Source organism: Sinocyclocheilus rhinocerous, unplaced genomic scaffold (assembly GCF_001515625.1).
Source record: "Sinocyclocheilus rhinocerous isolate Xijiao unplaced genomic scaffold, SAMN03320098_v1.1 scaffold295, whole genome shotgun sequence".
Classification (NCBI taxonomy): domain Eukaryota; kingdom Metazoa; phylum Chordata; class Actinopteri; order Cypriniformes; family Cyprinidae; genus Sinocyclocheilus; species Sinocyclocheilus rhinocerous.
The window spans coordinates 99,271-114,849 of NW_015647035.1; the positions used below are offsets into that span (position 1 = coordinate 99,271).

The 15,579-nt window shown below is 37.4% G+C and overlaps 2 protein-coding genes across 3 annotated transcripts in view; one reads left to right on the plus strand and one right to left on the minus strand.

Moving 5' to 3' along the window:
- Positions 1–1,333, minus strand: part of LOC107708402 (suppressor of cytokine signaling 5-like) — a 9,936-nt gene extending 8,603 nt beyond the window's left edge. Inside the window, exon 1 of the mRNA XM_016512603.1 lies at positions 1,025–1,333. Within this exon, the coding sequence (XP_016368089.1) occupies positions 1,025–1,190 (166 nt within the window). The 5' untranslated portion in view covers positions 1,191–1,333. The remainder of the gene's footprint in view (positions 1–1,024) is intronic.
- A 4,605-nt stretch (positions 1,334–5,938) lies between these two features.
- The window catches only part of LOC107708403 (protein kinase C epsilon type), a 96,355-nt gene continuing 86,714 nt past the window's right edge, over positions 5,939–15,579 (plus strand). For both annotated transcript variants that reach the window (XM_016512604.1, XM_016512605.1), the window contains exon 1: positions 5,939–6,725. In XM_016512604.1, the coding sequence (XP_016368090.1) occupies positions 6,378–6,725 (348 nt within the window). In that variant the 5' untranslated portion in view covers positions 5,939–6,377. The remainder of the gene's footprint in view (positions 6,726–15,579) is intronic.

Below are 15,579 nucleotides of genomic sequence, written 5' to 3' on the forward strand. Positions count from 1 at the left end.
GCGATAAACATGATAATCAGAACCAAAACAGATGTTTTTAGCAGATACTAGCTGTAATGGCACAGCTCTATTCTGGAAAAGGGGGCGGGAAGCAGCAGCTCATTTGCATTTAAAGACACAGGCCTGAAAAACAGCTGTTTCCGCTTCCACTCAAAATAGGCATTTTCAAAATGATATAATAAATGATCTGAGGAGTATTTTGAGCTGAAATTTCACAGACACATTCTGGGGACACCCGAGAATTATTTACATATTGTAAAAAGGGGCATAATATGTCTCCTTTAAAAAATAATTAATCAGTCACAACGACCATTTAAAATAAATGCAAAAAGATGTGGGGAAAACACACACGTTCCCTCACGCATAATTTTCAACACAACATCTTGATGGTGTACACGTTTTAACTACCCTAACTAGGACCCAAGCGATATCAGTTAGCTACAAACTACATGCAGCTGACAATGATACGGAACTGAACCATCTGACTGCTCTGAAGTAGAGTAACTAACAAATGTTTGGATTTCTGTACGAAGACGTCGGTCGAGAATGTAATCGCAAACGCTGTAACGTTACATACAGTACGGTCTATTCTTCCTTCTGTGCGTAGTAGCCACAAAATACCGTAACGCATCCCGTAACAACGCTCATGTTATGGAACGCAGAAGGATACGTAACACTCAGTATCACAAGTGTGTTATGTTTTTGGTGAATTAAATCTCTTTTAAGATTATTTTAAGTGACGAGCAGGTATCGAGTATATGAGAGAGAGAGAGAGAGCGAGAGAAAGAGAGAGAGAGAGAGAGAGAGAGAGCGAGAGCGAGCGAGCGAGCGAGCACGGGGAGGATGTTGGAATGTTACATTGTAACATTCATACAGAGGAAACATGCGAAACCAGCGGTGACATCACTCGCGTTCCGTTACATTAAATCGCACATAAAAGCGGCTAGAAATAAAGCGTGTTAAAATACGCAAAGCATGGCGCATTGCAATCCAGAGAGCGGATAACGCAAACTGGCGTACTTACCCCTTTTATGTGTGAATATTACTTCGCAGCCGTCTTTTGTCTGAAGGCTGTTAAAGCTGTTAGACTCGTTACTGTCCCACATACGCTCAGTCCTGGCGAATAAAACACGAGCGAGGGAGCAGAAGTGCTCATTCCTGAGGTTGGCTTTCATAAAACAGGAGAGCATCTGAATCCCACATCGTTCTGGTCGGTTGGAATGGCAGCATAATCTAAGGCCAGATCTCCGATCCACCAAGCCCGTACTTCTGCTTGACAAGCTGAGCAAAGGCGTGAGGAAGAGGCCGATAGCGCGAGCTCGCAGGCTGGTTCAGACTGTAGGGAGACGCAGGACGAGAACGCACTTCCGACGGATGGGGGAGTGACGAGCGTGGTGGCCAACCAATGAGATTGCAGATTGGGAGAGCGTTGCCTCGGTTGCCACCCTGAAAACGTGGAGACTCGAGATAATGCATGAGTGCCGAGGGATGAATGATTAATGATTATAGTCAATCAGACAGAGTAGCCATCTGTTGCCTTTAACAGTTCTCTCTGTGTGTGTGTGTGTGTGTGTGTCTGTGTGTGTGTACCTGTTTTTCTATTCTGGTGGGGACTTAAACCTGAATACACACAGACTCGTGGGGACTCGTGTCACGGTGGGGCTCTAAATTGAGGTCCCCACGGGTAAACAAGCTAATAAATCAATCATAATGAAGTTTTTTGAAAATCTAAAAATGCACAAAGTTTCCTGTAAGGGGTAGGTTTAGGTCTGGGCCCGATCTGATTTTAACCTCTTGTTTCATTTTTCTGATTCGTTTTGTCTATGGTTATAGCCATACCAATTCATTTGAGTGTGTGTGTGTGTGTGTGTGTGTGTGTACCTGTTTTTCTATTCTGGTGGGGACTTAAACCTGAATACACACAGACTCATGGGGACTCGTGTCACGGTGGGGACCTAAATTGAGGTCCCCACGGGTAAACAAGCTAATAAATCACACATAATGAAGTTTTTTGAAAATCTAAAAATGCCGAAAGTTTCCTGTGAGGGGTAGGTTTAGGGGTAGGGTTGGTGAAGGGCAATAGAAAATACGGTCTGTACAGTAGAAAAACCATTACGCCTATGGAGAGTCCCCACAAGGATAGCTGACCAGACATGTGTGTTTGTGTGTGTGTGTGTTTGTGTATTGCTTATCAATAGGATAGTTGATCCATAATGTCATTACATCTTAAAAAAGAAATGTTGACAATATCACATAATAATTACTGTAATGATATGTAATGGTAAAACATGTACAAATATATAAACAAAAAATATACGGCTGAAGCATTGAAATGCAAAATATTTATTTGAATTTTAACCAGTTAAATCAAATAAATAAATTAAATAACAAATGATTAGATTATTGTATGATGCTTTAGAACAGTGATAATTTTTTTTACACATCATCAGTCAAGCTTTGTGTGTGTGTGTGTGTGTGTCAAAAAGTGTGGATTTTTGTTCTTTTGGATATTTAAGATACATAAAATCCTAACTTTGAAATTGGCCAAATGAAAACAAGAAAATAAGAAAACTATTTTAATAAAAAAAATGATTAAAATGTCATTTCCAAATGGAATGCTGTATAACATACTACAATTAATTTGAGATGTGTAGGCCTGTATGAACAAATACTGTGGTGGACATAACAAAACGATAAATGTATATCCACTGTTGTAACTACACTACAAAAAAAAAAACTACTGGTAATTTTCTACCAGGACATCCAGTAATTTTACAGACATTTCTGTTAACCCTAAAAAAATAAAAATAAAAAACAATCAAGTGGTGCAAAATTCAAATACATTTAATACTCCTACAAAAAAAAAAAAAAATGCTTAATTTTTTTTTTTTTTATAAATGCGAAAACATCTATTTTTGAAACCGATAAAATGAAAAAAGAGAAACAATCAAGGGATTCGTCATGCTTCTGATTTTACTTTTGCTAACTATTTTTACCACATTTTTATGAGGAGTCCAAACCTATTAATCCATAAAATTACAAAGAAAACAAATCATATGGTGAAATATGCTGTATGAATCTGAGTTTTGTGGTGTGCAAGTTCAAAGCGCTCCTCTCACAAACACTCCAAGTGTGATTCCAGTCAGCGGCGTGCCGCTGTGCATTTCTGAGGTGAACTGAAGAAGGGACTTGAAAGGGAATTCTATCTTTTCCTTACTGTGTAGTCAGAGTGCACAAAATGTGTTTAAGAGACACTAAATATCCATCGGGCCAAAAATGTTCACAAATGTAGGACAATTTTAGGATTTATTAGACAATATACAGTATTCTGATTCACATATGGGAATGTTGATTTTTTTTTTTTTATGTAAAACAAACCATGAACAAAATTTAATGTGCCATGTTACATATGATTCTGGTCATGGGGCTTAAGTTTGTTCAGAACGACCTTTCATGTGTCTATTTATGTCCAAACAAAGAAGCATTGTCCGTGAAGGTCTGATTTCCACTATTGGCAGTTGCCAACAGTGATTTCTAACGCACTAATTCAAAATATATGAACATTGACGCTGGCATTTTGGGGGTGGAATGAAGTAAGCTTTAAGGCCCTCAAAAAGCCCTAAATGACCGCTTCTGTTCTTACAACACAGATCCTACACACTCATAAACCCTGCACTATCAGTGTCTCAAAGGGGCATTCATTTTCCTCCTGCTGGTGATGTCATCATTTGGAGTCACACCACATGCTAGACTCATGTGAGGCCATATAGTGTGAGCAAGAACATCTTTGACTAATGTCATTTCAGGCTGAGAATCAGCCTCAGGGGAAAGTCCTGATGTTGAAACAACATCACCATTCATCCTCCAGCAGACATCACTCATCTAATTATTGTATCTGAAACAAAGGGACACTCAGCTCAAAATGAATTGCATTAAATGGAGAGTTTTCTAAAGTGTATGCCATTCCCATTTAACTATTTACTAAGACTTTGTCATCCTTTGATTTGTAAAATCTGTTTTATGCTAATGTATATGTGATGTGATTTTAATAGTGTTATCCCAGTATTATTCAACATAATTTTGCACTTCACTGATTCTAAGACTTATATTTGTGCTTACGTTAATAAAAATTTAATTCATAAAAACAGTTCTTGTTCAACTAAATGAGTGTCGTCTCAGGTGCTTTTATTCATAGAGTGATATGCTATTCAATAATTAATATTTGAAAGAGCTTTTCTCCAGTGGCTCAGCCTTTTTGCTCGCTGTAAATCTAGTGTTGTGAACTGAGCAAACATACTTGCTCAGTGTGGATACATCAAAAATAAAAGGATACAAGCATTACTTTAGCCACATGTTCTCAGAATGTGGGTTATAAGATAAAATGGGTGAGTAAAAGCATTTGTAATAAAGCATGCTGCAATAATGGAGTTTTTAATGCTCATTTCATACATTGTATTTTGGCTCTTCATAATACTTTCATCTTTCTTTCTTTTATCTTTTTAAATGATACACTTGATTAATTTTGTAGATTTGAGACTGAGATATGTATGTATGCTCATATATAATTTACTTGCATTACTCAAAAGATGCTAACAGTTTAGAAGGCAAAGCAATATAATGCAGATATATTAACTGTCAACATAATACTTCTATGAGGACACTGCCATCTACTGGATCTTAGAACTCACTTAATGTTAGTTTAATCTTTATCACTAAAGTTGATCAAATGATATTGACAGAGCTCATCAGTCACATTATTCACTCTGAGCAAAAACCGTTTCCTAAATAAAATGTTCTACACTATGAAGCACCTCAAGTAAAGAGAAAGAACAGGGAAGCATTTGTAAAACAAGCTTAAGAAATGTGTATGTGCTTTCCATAGTGCGCTACACTGACATAAATTAAATGAATGATGTCACGCCATTCAGTACGATTTCTAAATACTTTATGCATATTTGATCATAAAACACCATCTGACGCTTTAATAGTAATTCCATCCACGAGATGGCGCTTTTGGTTAACTAATGATGTTGAGAAGGTGGACCTCAGTATTTCACATTTTCAAGTACAACCTTGTCGTCAGTTATGTCCAAAGTCTTTCCTCAGACCTAGTGTTACAAATGATCGCATTTAGTACACATTTACACATTAAATACACATTTAATGTACATGATATACAAAAGCATGTCTTCATCTAGTTGAAGTAGTTTTTTCTTTCAAATGACACTGTAAAAATGTTTATCATTATGTCAAAACATCTTCGTTTGCATCCACATAACTAGCTACAATAACTCTTGTCATTTGTATTCGACTTTGTGCATTTTCAGAGTTTCCACTCAATTGTCTTCATCAGTAAATCAGTGTGGTGGAGAAAAACGGGTACATTTATTTTCCACTGCACTTCTCACGGTAAATCATTGTAAACAACCTTACGCAAGATAAGGATCACATCCGTAAAGACCAATAATATAGTTATAGCTACTGAAATGGCAATTGCATTATAGGGGCAGACCATGTCATTTCAAATAATCATTAATGATATAAATAACTAAAAATGACTAAGAATTGAGACACCGGCGGTCTTCATACAGTATGTATGGTCATCTGCATTGCATGGCGCATCAATCGCATTTGGTTTTCACACACACGCTTTATCTTTACAGCCCTTGAATGATGCTTGGGAGCAGAAGCAGTAGCAGCGGGTCCAGCAGGGCCGCTCCAGTGCCGCACTCACTCAGCCCTCTCCGCGCGCTAACTGACGTGTTTTGCGCATTTCCTGGACCAGCCTTCAGACACACACAGTCGGGAGAAAAAATAGGCAGGTCTGCAGGAAACTGAGTACCGACGGACAAACAAGGATCCTGGAAGAATCAAGGGAGTACGAAACCCTTGTAAACACTGGTTCTCCTGTCTGGGGCGAATCGAAAGACGCGGGATAACTTTCCTCCCAATGCGCGGAGGAGACACATCCAGCGCTCCAGCCAGACGAGGGAACAGGCTGCTCACCCTGAGGAGATCCAGCATATATTTCTGGCATATTTTGAGGTGTGGAATGCTGGTCCTATCGCTGCTGATACACTGTAGCTGTCCGTTTTCGCTCCAACTTGCATTGCTGACTGCCTACAGCGGTGTTTGGACAGCTTCAAGATCACATGCAGGTTGTCCGTAGGTCATAGCAATAGATTCCCTTTCTGCCTGGACCTTCTACACTTTGCATGCAGATCCACGAGGACGACGAAGGGCATTTACTGTTATTTCCTAAGGAGAAACAATCCCGAATACAAACCGGTGGACCGTGACATATATAGCCTAAACTGGTTGAATAATTAACCAGGCGCTGAAGTGGAATATTGTTACTAAAGCTCTCAAAAGTGGCCATGGTGATTTTTAACGGTCTGCTGAAGATTAAGATCTGCGAGGCTTTGGACCTGAAGCCCACAGCCTGGTCTCTGAGACACGCCGTCGGCCCCAAGACGCAAACCTTTCTGCTGGACACTTACATCGCCCTCAACGTAGATGATTTTCGCGTGGGTCAGACCTCGACCAAGCAGAAGACCAACAGTCCCGTCTGGCACGATGAGTTTGTGACGGAGGTGCACGACGGCCGGAAGATCGAGCTGTCGGTGTTTCATGACGCGCCGATTGGCTACGACGACTTTGTAGCCAACTGCACCATTCAGTTCGAGGAGTTGCTGCAAAACGGCAGCAAACACTTCGAAGACTGGGTAATGTATTTTTGTAGATATTTCAGGGTGCGAATTATGGAGGCTGCCTCCAAACCATGTTGGAAAATCCATTTAATGGCAGCTTTGATTTGGAACACGGTTAAAGAATTGATCATTAATTGCCACCCTATTCCAAAACCAGCAGTAGGACCAACTGGTAGTTGGTTTGTTGCTGGTCTAAAACAGTCTACCAGCTTGCACCAGCAAATGGCCAGCTAGGACCAGCTAGAAACTAGCTTCCAGGTTCCAAAACACAGTCAACAGCTGGATTTTCCAGCCGGGGTATAGTCGAAACAAAAGGTCTTAGGGTGGATGTGGGTCTTAAGAGTATTTATTGTTTTTACATAAAAGCTTACATACATTTCAGTGTTTGTAAACGTTTCAGCAACTACAAAAGTTGGTCACCGGTGGCCAAATAGATGCTATCGAACACGCTAACCTGAGGAGGCAACCATAGCAACCGTAGGCAGCTTTCCAATGCGATCAGTATGGAACAGTGCGTCGATACTCGAGAAGTTTAGTAGGCTATTTATCATAATTAAATAGCAAACACGCCACAGAAATCTTAGTGTTATTAAAAAAAAACTATATATATATATAATTTTCTTTATATTTTTTGAAACAGTATGAAGATTGTATGAATTAAGGCGCCAAATGACAGTTTGCATTACGCAAGACATAGGCTACTGAACAGATTACGCCTCAAAATACCTGTAAAATTCCTTTTTAGAACCCTATAATTGTCATAGTGAGACATTTTATTGCCCATGGTAATCAGCGTCAATGTTCAAAATATGGTTACACCAAAAGGAGAACACGTGTATGTTCTCCTCACATCATTCGTGTAATGCTCTGTCAGCAGGTGTGTGTTGTACTTTCCTCTTTCTCTGATGCCACCTGCATCATTTCTGCAGCAAAAGCCTCAGATGAATGCTCAGGTAATCCCGGTTGCATAGAGACGGCGAAAGAGGTTCGCTGCCTGTCATAAATATTTCTGCAGCTGCAAAGAGCCATGCAGCCATCATTAATGCAGACATATGATAATCTGATGCCAAATGGTCAGACAACTTGCATTTTTTAATCTGTTGAGGTTAGGACAGTATTTGTGCATCTGATATTTTTGCCAGGTAACCTAACGTTTCTAAATTACCTGATAAAAAATATATGTATTATGGAAGACTAGAAAAGGATTAATATAGAATTATATACTTGTAGGCTATGGAAGTCAGAAATATTTTAATTGCAGCAAAATTTTAGTGATACTTTCATGGAAACAATATCCATCACTTACCCGTTAACCATCATAAAACAGTCAGTCATCTAAAATCACACCACCATTGTGACTAATGCCATAATATACAGCAGCCATTATTACTTTTACATCATTTTCATTTAACACCATTTCACACGCTTTCAAATCAGTCCTAAATCTGTATTTGATCATCACTGACAAACACAATGACAGGCACATAGGCCATATCCTGACTGCCCTGTCTGAATGTCTCGTGTTCAGTCAAAACAATGAGTAATAGTATAATAGAGTAACTGAATATCAATGAACAGTGCACTAAGTAATCTAGTAATAGAATAGCATTGTTTATCATTTGAATGAGAGTGCATAGTTCTGTTGGATATCAGTATCCAGCATCAGTCTTGGCCCCTGATATGGCAGGTGTGCAGTGTGTGACATGGCCTGGCCGTAGACTCCGAGTGACCCTGGAAACTGCTCTGCTCTTTGTAGTCTAACACAGACAGACATGTGAATTATTGATGTGCCATCATAAGCTCAGTTGTGGTGTTGAGAAGTACAGTCGTCTGCCTTTATGTTGCCATCTCAGATTGGATCGGGACAGGATTGGCCCCCATTATTAAAGACAGAGAGCTTTATAAATTCTCCTGTGTTGGTAATCTGGGCATCCTGATCTGATCAGTTTACACAAGCACAAGGGTTTGTATAAATACAGAGATGTTGCCTGAAATATGAGTTGAAATGTGGACATGAATATAAGCAGATGCATGCATAGATACAGTATGAACAGAAATCGAAAACAAGGAGATTAATATCTTCATATGGTCCATTTCGATGGTAACAGCACTCTAATTCTTATTAAAGCTGCATTGAGCTGTGTTGCTTTCTGCTGTCTACACATGCAGCATCCTATGCTTAAGTCAAATCTTCTAACAAGTATTTTTTGAGGAACCCATTAATTTACCTCCATAAATATTCTCAGTTATCCTCAATTTATATAGTTTGTTGACTGATGAAATGTGGAGGACTTCTTAGGTAGACCTCACAAAGTAAATACTGCTTGCAGTTGTTAATGACAGTGCAAACAAGTAACCATGAGCTGGTTACACCAGTCCTAAGATGAAACTTACAATGCTTGAGGCTTACATGAGCGCTAATTTACAGTTACACAGTACTAAAACATCAGACATTTGTAACATCGAAGGTACTTCAAAAATACCACTTGTAAAAAAACAAAAAAACATTTGTTATATATAACATAACATATGTATAAATGTTATATATAATATAATATAATATATAATGGCTAAATTAAATGGCTGATCTATTGAATTACACCACTGAGCGTATGTTTTGCATGATTTAATTAAGTCCCAGACATATATGAGGATTTTGACATTTGTGCTCATTTGCATTGAATAAGAGGAAACATCACATGATTAAATTATTTCTTAGCATCTCTTCGGCAAAAAAAAAAAGCTCTTCCCTGTGTGCAGTGCATTATGTCATCTTTGACTTCCAAAAATAATTATTTACTTAACTTTATTTAGTAAATTAATTAAATAAATAATGTCAAATTTTGTTGCATTAGTATTTAATCCTTATCCTTAATCCTAAGTATTTCATCCTTAATTAATTTTAGTTATTATAATTAGCAAAAATTACAATATTTAAATATATTATTTATTATATTTCAAGATTATTTAGGCACTTACTTTAACTCCTATTTGAGATTGTGTACTACAAATATTGTTGGCTTTTATAACAAATTTCTTGTGATGTTCCTAAAGTTACTTTGGATAAAAGCATCCACTAAATGACTAACTAAATGTAAATTTATGTATTATTGTAATTTGATTTATAACCAGTATGAGTTACATGAGGCAAAATAAGTTTTAAACACAAACCCGTATTAAGGTAAAACTGAAATGCTCAGCTTTTTACAACTGCTTATTAGATCAATAAATGCTAATGTTGTATTATATGATTACAGATTACTTTACTAATGGTTTGCAGTCTAGGAGTTTTGCTTTAAAAGCAAATGATGAAACCAAATTAACTAGAGAGTAGGGATATGCCGGTATCAAATTTTCAAGTTGCAATTAATTGCTAATGCTTTTATCACAGTATGCGGTATTATCACGATATTGAAATTTAGTTTTTTTTTAAAAGTGCTGTCATAATACAGTATAACAGGTTTAATAACATTTTTCTTATAACAAAAATAACTGAACATTTAAATGCAATAAAGCAATACAGAAAAATGTATAAAGTTAAAAGTTTTACACAGATTAAAGTGCAAAAGAACTACTAGAGAGTTATTTACAAAAACTAGTAGCTGCTAAGCCCCTTCTATGAGCGTCCCATGTTAAGTAAGAACATACAAACGTTTGGTGCAACCCTACACAAGCCTTGCGTCCTCAGGCAAGCAGGATTCCTGGCAGAGCGTGTCGTTGTGTGACTTAGCGAGTATCTGTCAAGACAAGCAAGTGCCTGATAGTCTATGAAGAGAAAAAGAGCATCAATCTGTGGGACAGATGTGTGCAGAGGTAGGCTTTAACTGACTCACAGGCAGCGTTTGCGTAATTTGAAAGCAATTTGTGTGAAAGTGTGAGAAAGGTTGTAGAGGTTTGGTCAGACTACGAGAATTATTCAGTCACCCATTTTCCCACGAACCCTTCCTTCACATGCACACAATCACACTCACACCTATTTCAAAGCCAACTCCTCTAAGGTCGTGCCTGCACTTGCACACTGAAGGCTTATTTTGTTCTAAAGGGCATGCCAGTGGTATGTTGTTCATCCCAGGCAGCTCATTGCAGGAGCTTTTCATCTCCATTTGCTTTAACTGAGAGCTGCATGTGGGGCCAGTTGGAGGTGTGAAGGCCGAGGTCTGCGGGCTGTGTAAACTTCAGAATAAGTTAAAGGTTGGGCTGATTCCACGTGTGTGCACTTGGTTTTGTAAGAGCAACTTGATTTTAAACCATGTCTTGGACTGACACTTTAGAAAGTGGATGGGCTGATTCTGGTAGACACTATTTTTTCTCGAAGCTCCAAGTTAAATAGAGAATGGGGAAGTACACTGTCAAACTTAGAATGAAATTCATTTTTCCTTGAGAGAGATTAAATGGATAAGGTTTGCCGTAACTAGTTTTTACCACAGGTCTAAATTAGCTGTAAATGCTCTGCGTACCCAAGCCATTTGAGAGAATGAGTTCGGAGACATAAATTACATAAAAAAATAGGAAATATGTATATAACTGTCTGTAAATTATTATTATATGCTTGACAAATCTTCAACCCTCTATGCACACCTTGGCAATATAATCACCATTGGCTAGTAAAATTTTTTGTTTACTCGCCAGACTGATATACTATTTTACACACACACACACACACGCGCGCGTTTACTTAGCTATCTAAATGGGGACATTACATAGACTTCGATTGTTTTTATATACAGATAGTTATACACTTTTTAACCTATACCCACCCCTACCCCTCACAGAAAACTTTCTGCATTTTTACAATTTCAAAAGTAAAAAATAGTCGCATATGCGAGTGATTTACTCGCAATGTAGAGAGTTGAATCTTGCTTGTGCGACATTGTAGGGCCCTGTCCCAAATCTCACACTAAACCCTCGCAGTCTTTCTCTGAGTCCACACTTTAGTGATGTAATGCCATTTTCACTTGCGCTCGCGAGCACCCTTCTGAAAGCTAAAATGACGAATAGGACACCCTACAGTCTTGTGGACTTAATGAGCATGTGCACACAGCGGCCATGGTTAAGTCCGCAAGTCCGCAAAGTGCACATGAAGGCTACGTCTGAAAGCTAAAAAATGCTGCCTTCTGAGGATGCATTCCAAGGTACAGTAGGCAGGCATCAAAGCACGTCCGAATCCACTTCACTTCCTGTCTCCTGAGATGCCTTCATCTGATCGATTTTTGTAGGCAGCATATATGTATCCTTCCCTGCCTTTGATATCCCACAATCCTGTGCGTTCCATTCCATGATGGTTAAAAATATAACATTAAAAAAAAGTCAGCAGCCTAAGCTTTCGGACGCAGCTCCTGTGCGCCATTTGGGACAGGGCCTATGTGTGTAAGCATGCATGGAGGCACTGTAACCTAATGTCTGTTCCTATCAACAGCCCTACTTTTAAATCGACAATGATGTTTCTTATTTGTCATCCCTGATGAATTAGATAGCATACCGGGTTAAAGGAGTCACTGCTCACCACTGCCTATGAGCGTGTCCTCATTAACAATTCACTGCATGTGATATGTGTAATTATGAAAAGTCTTGCTGCATAAAGTGCATAAAGGAAAGGCTGTGTGTTTTGGTGGTGACTGAGTTCCGTAAAACATTAGAGTAGATAATAAACCTTTGAAGAACTACGAGTTTAACTTTTCTATGTATCATTCTCTCTCATCCATCTCTCTTTTACTCTTTGCTGTTGCAAAGGCATGTGACAGAATGAAGGGTCAGTTGGTTTAGGTGAAAAACAATGCAATATTTAAGCCATTTTAACAGTAAAATTGTGGTGGATACCATTGGTCTCTCATACTTCAGTCCAATAGGTGCCAGAAATGCATCCTTTCATGTTGATGTTCTATCTGCCACTAAAATAATGCCACTAAACTGAAGAAGAATAATGGTGCATATTGGATTGTTTTAATTATCTTCTTTTACGTTCTGCATAAGAAAATCAGGAATACTTTGGCTTTGGAATGACATGAAAGTTAGTAAATGATGACAGAATTTACATTTTTGGGTGATCTTTTTAACAATTAGTTGTTCAGTTATGTGCACTGCACACTAAATGTAAATTGAGCATTTTGAATTTCATAAATTTTCCAAAGTGAATTTGGTTGTAGAATGCCATTGTCACTCCCTCAAAGAACCTGCGTGTAAAGAACAGATGTAAGAAAAGTGACAAACGTATTTAGCTGCTGCGTGTTTGTGGTCAGAAAGTGCCAACACTTAACCCTACGCCTGAACAGAGGTTCATTCAGCTAAAAGGTTAACCCTTCATTCTCAATGCCTAAATGATGCCAAGCTATTTCTGTGGATCATTCTCCAGTGTGAAGTATGGAGGTAAGATCTTTGCACAGTGAAGTGTTAAAAGAGAAGTGTGTGATTTCTGTACTTGCTTGTATTCAGTATGTTTTGATAGTGCCACTGAACCACAATGTTAACAGTTTTTGTTGTATCAGCCTATGACTGACACACTTCACCTCATATCCAATGGTTAACAGATGACAGTTAATTGTTGATTAGCCAAATTAGTAGCTTCAAACAGAGACACTTTCTTCTGTTTCTGCTCAATTACACATACCTGTTGTAATGTCAGTAATTGAGAGGCAGTGGCTCACAATAAATTGGAGTGCAATCCAGCTATCAACAAGATGGAGCTCTCTCTCTCTCTCTCTCTCTCTCTGACCTTCTCTTCCATTGTTTAATCATGGCCTGTCATTATCAAGGTTTCATTATGATTTGCAGGTTTTGTTAACCATTAACACCCCTCTTAGATCTCATTATTTATCTTTCTTTCTGATTTCTCTTTCTCCTTTGTGTCAATACAGTTATTCTCTCATGTTTCCTTTTACATTAGATTGGTTGCATTGCTAAATCAGTACACCAGTCAGGAACTCCACTGATTACTGTCAACAATTACTGTTTTACTTTACTGCTACTTGAAAGCAACCACATTCATTTGTGCACTCGTTCAATAATTTGCTTGTTCAATCATTAGTTTGTTCATCCATTAGTTTATTAATTAATTTTGTTTGCTTGTTTGTTTATTTATTAAATCATTAATTCATTCATTCATTTGTTCATTTATTCGCTTGTTCGTTAACTTATTAATTAATTGATTTATTAATTAATTGATGTATTAGTTTTTACGTTTTTTTGTTTGTACATTAGTTTGTTCGCTCATTCATACATTTTGTTTTTTTATTTTAATTAATTAATTGAATAATTTGTTTATCCATTAGTTTGTTCATTCATTTGTATTTATTCATTAGTTTGTTCATTCATTAGTTTATTTGTCAGTTTTTCCATTCATTTTGTTTGTTCATGCATTATTTTCCCCCCCATTCATTCATTCATTCATTAGTTTGTTCATCCATTAGATTATTTAATCATTCGTTTTTTGTTTATTAGTTTGTTCATACATTAGTTTTTTCATCCATTCATTTGTCCGTTCATTTGTGTGTATGTTTGTTTGCTCATTCATTAATGTATTTGTTTGTTCATTTATTTGTTATTGTTTATTTATTCATTTACTCGTTTTTGTTCATTCACCAGTTCGTTCATTCATTAGCTTGGTCATTCATTAGTTCATTTTTTCATTAATTTAGTTAATTGGTTGATTTTTTTCAGTCGTTTTCAAGTTTTGTTTAATCATTTGCCTGTTTATTTATTAATTTATTAATTCATTCATCTGTCTGCTCATCCATACATTTTTGTTTGTTTATTTATTTGTTTGTTCGTTGATACAGCTGTTGTGAACAGAATAGTGTGTGAACTGTATGTTAACCCTTGGAGCAACACAGGAGCAGGTGTAAATATCACCACAAACATTGAAGACAGTGTCACTCATTGAAGGATTGGTTTTCCTGAAAGGTTAACCACACAGGATGGGCTCTCAGCTCCTGGATATGAAACTCTCAACATAAATAGATAGCCTCATATTTTATTAAATGGTTTGCTGAGCAGTTTTATTGAATCATGTGTTATGAAATTGCACTTAAGAGTTAGCTTTGTCATGAAGCAGCTGAGAATCTGTATTCTCCACAGACTCACTGGTTTGTTGCTGTGTGGGAAAGGGACACTGTACTACTGTTGACATATGGGCAGTGTCTGTCGAGTGTTGTGTGAAGCAGCACTGGGAGACATTTATATTCCACTTACTGTACCTTTATACTTCTGACACAGATCTGCAGAAAACAATAGTATTGTGGCTGCTTCTCAAAGCTCTTCTCACTGCCAGACACAACACACTCCCTTTGCAACGATGTCCATGCCCTCTGTCTTTGCCCTTAGTGTCTGTTTTAGGATGCTCTTGCTGCAGGAAATAGCAGCTAATAATTTCAGACTGCTTTTTTTTAACAAGCAAACGTGACTCTTGATGATTTGACTAAATATGAGAAGGAATGAACCTGAACACATAGCTGGATGTGTGATGTATTTAATTTCCAACCTTCTTTGTAGGTAACTGCTGAAATTCATTGCTACAATTTTAGTGCCATTGATATTATACCAAGGTAGGGTGGACAGTATATTATATGCTTTGGATATTAGAATTTTAAAATGTATTTCATATACTATCTAGTTGCTTTTTACTAAACATTGGTCAGTTTGTTTATATCACAGTTTTATTAAAAAACCAATGTCTAATTTTGATTAATCTAGTGAATTTGCCTCACAAATGAAAGGCATTATTGATTTTTTGGCTTTTTATATTGAACTTAATGGACACCAACAGATCCAATGTTTCTAGTGTCACTAGACCCTTTAATACCATTGTGCCCCAGCAAAATATTACAGATAAATCCTTATGTGTCAATGAAGATTACCATATTCCGATATGAGAACC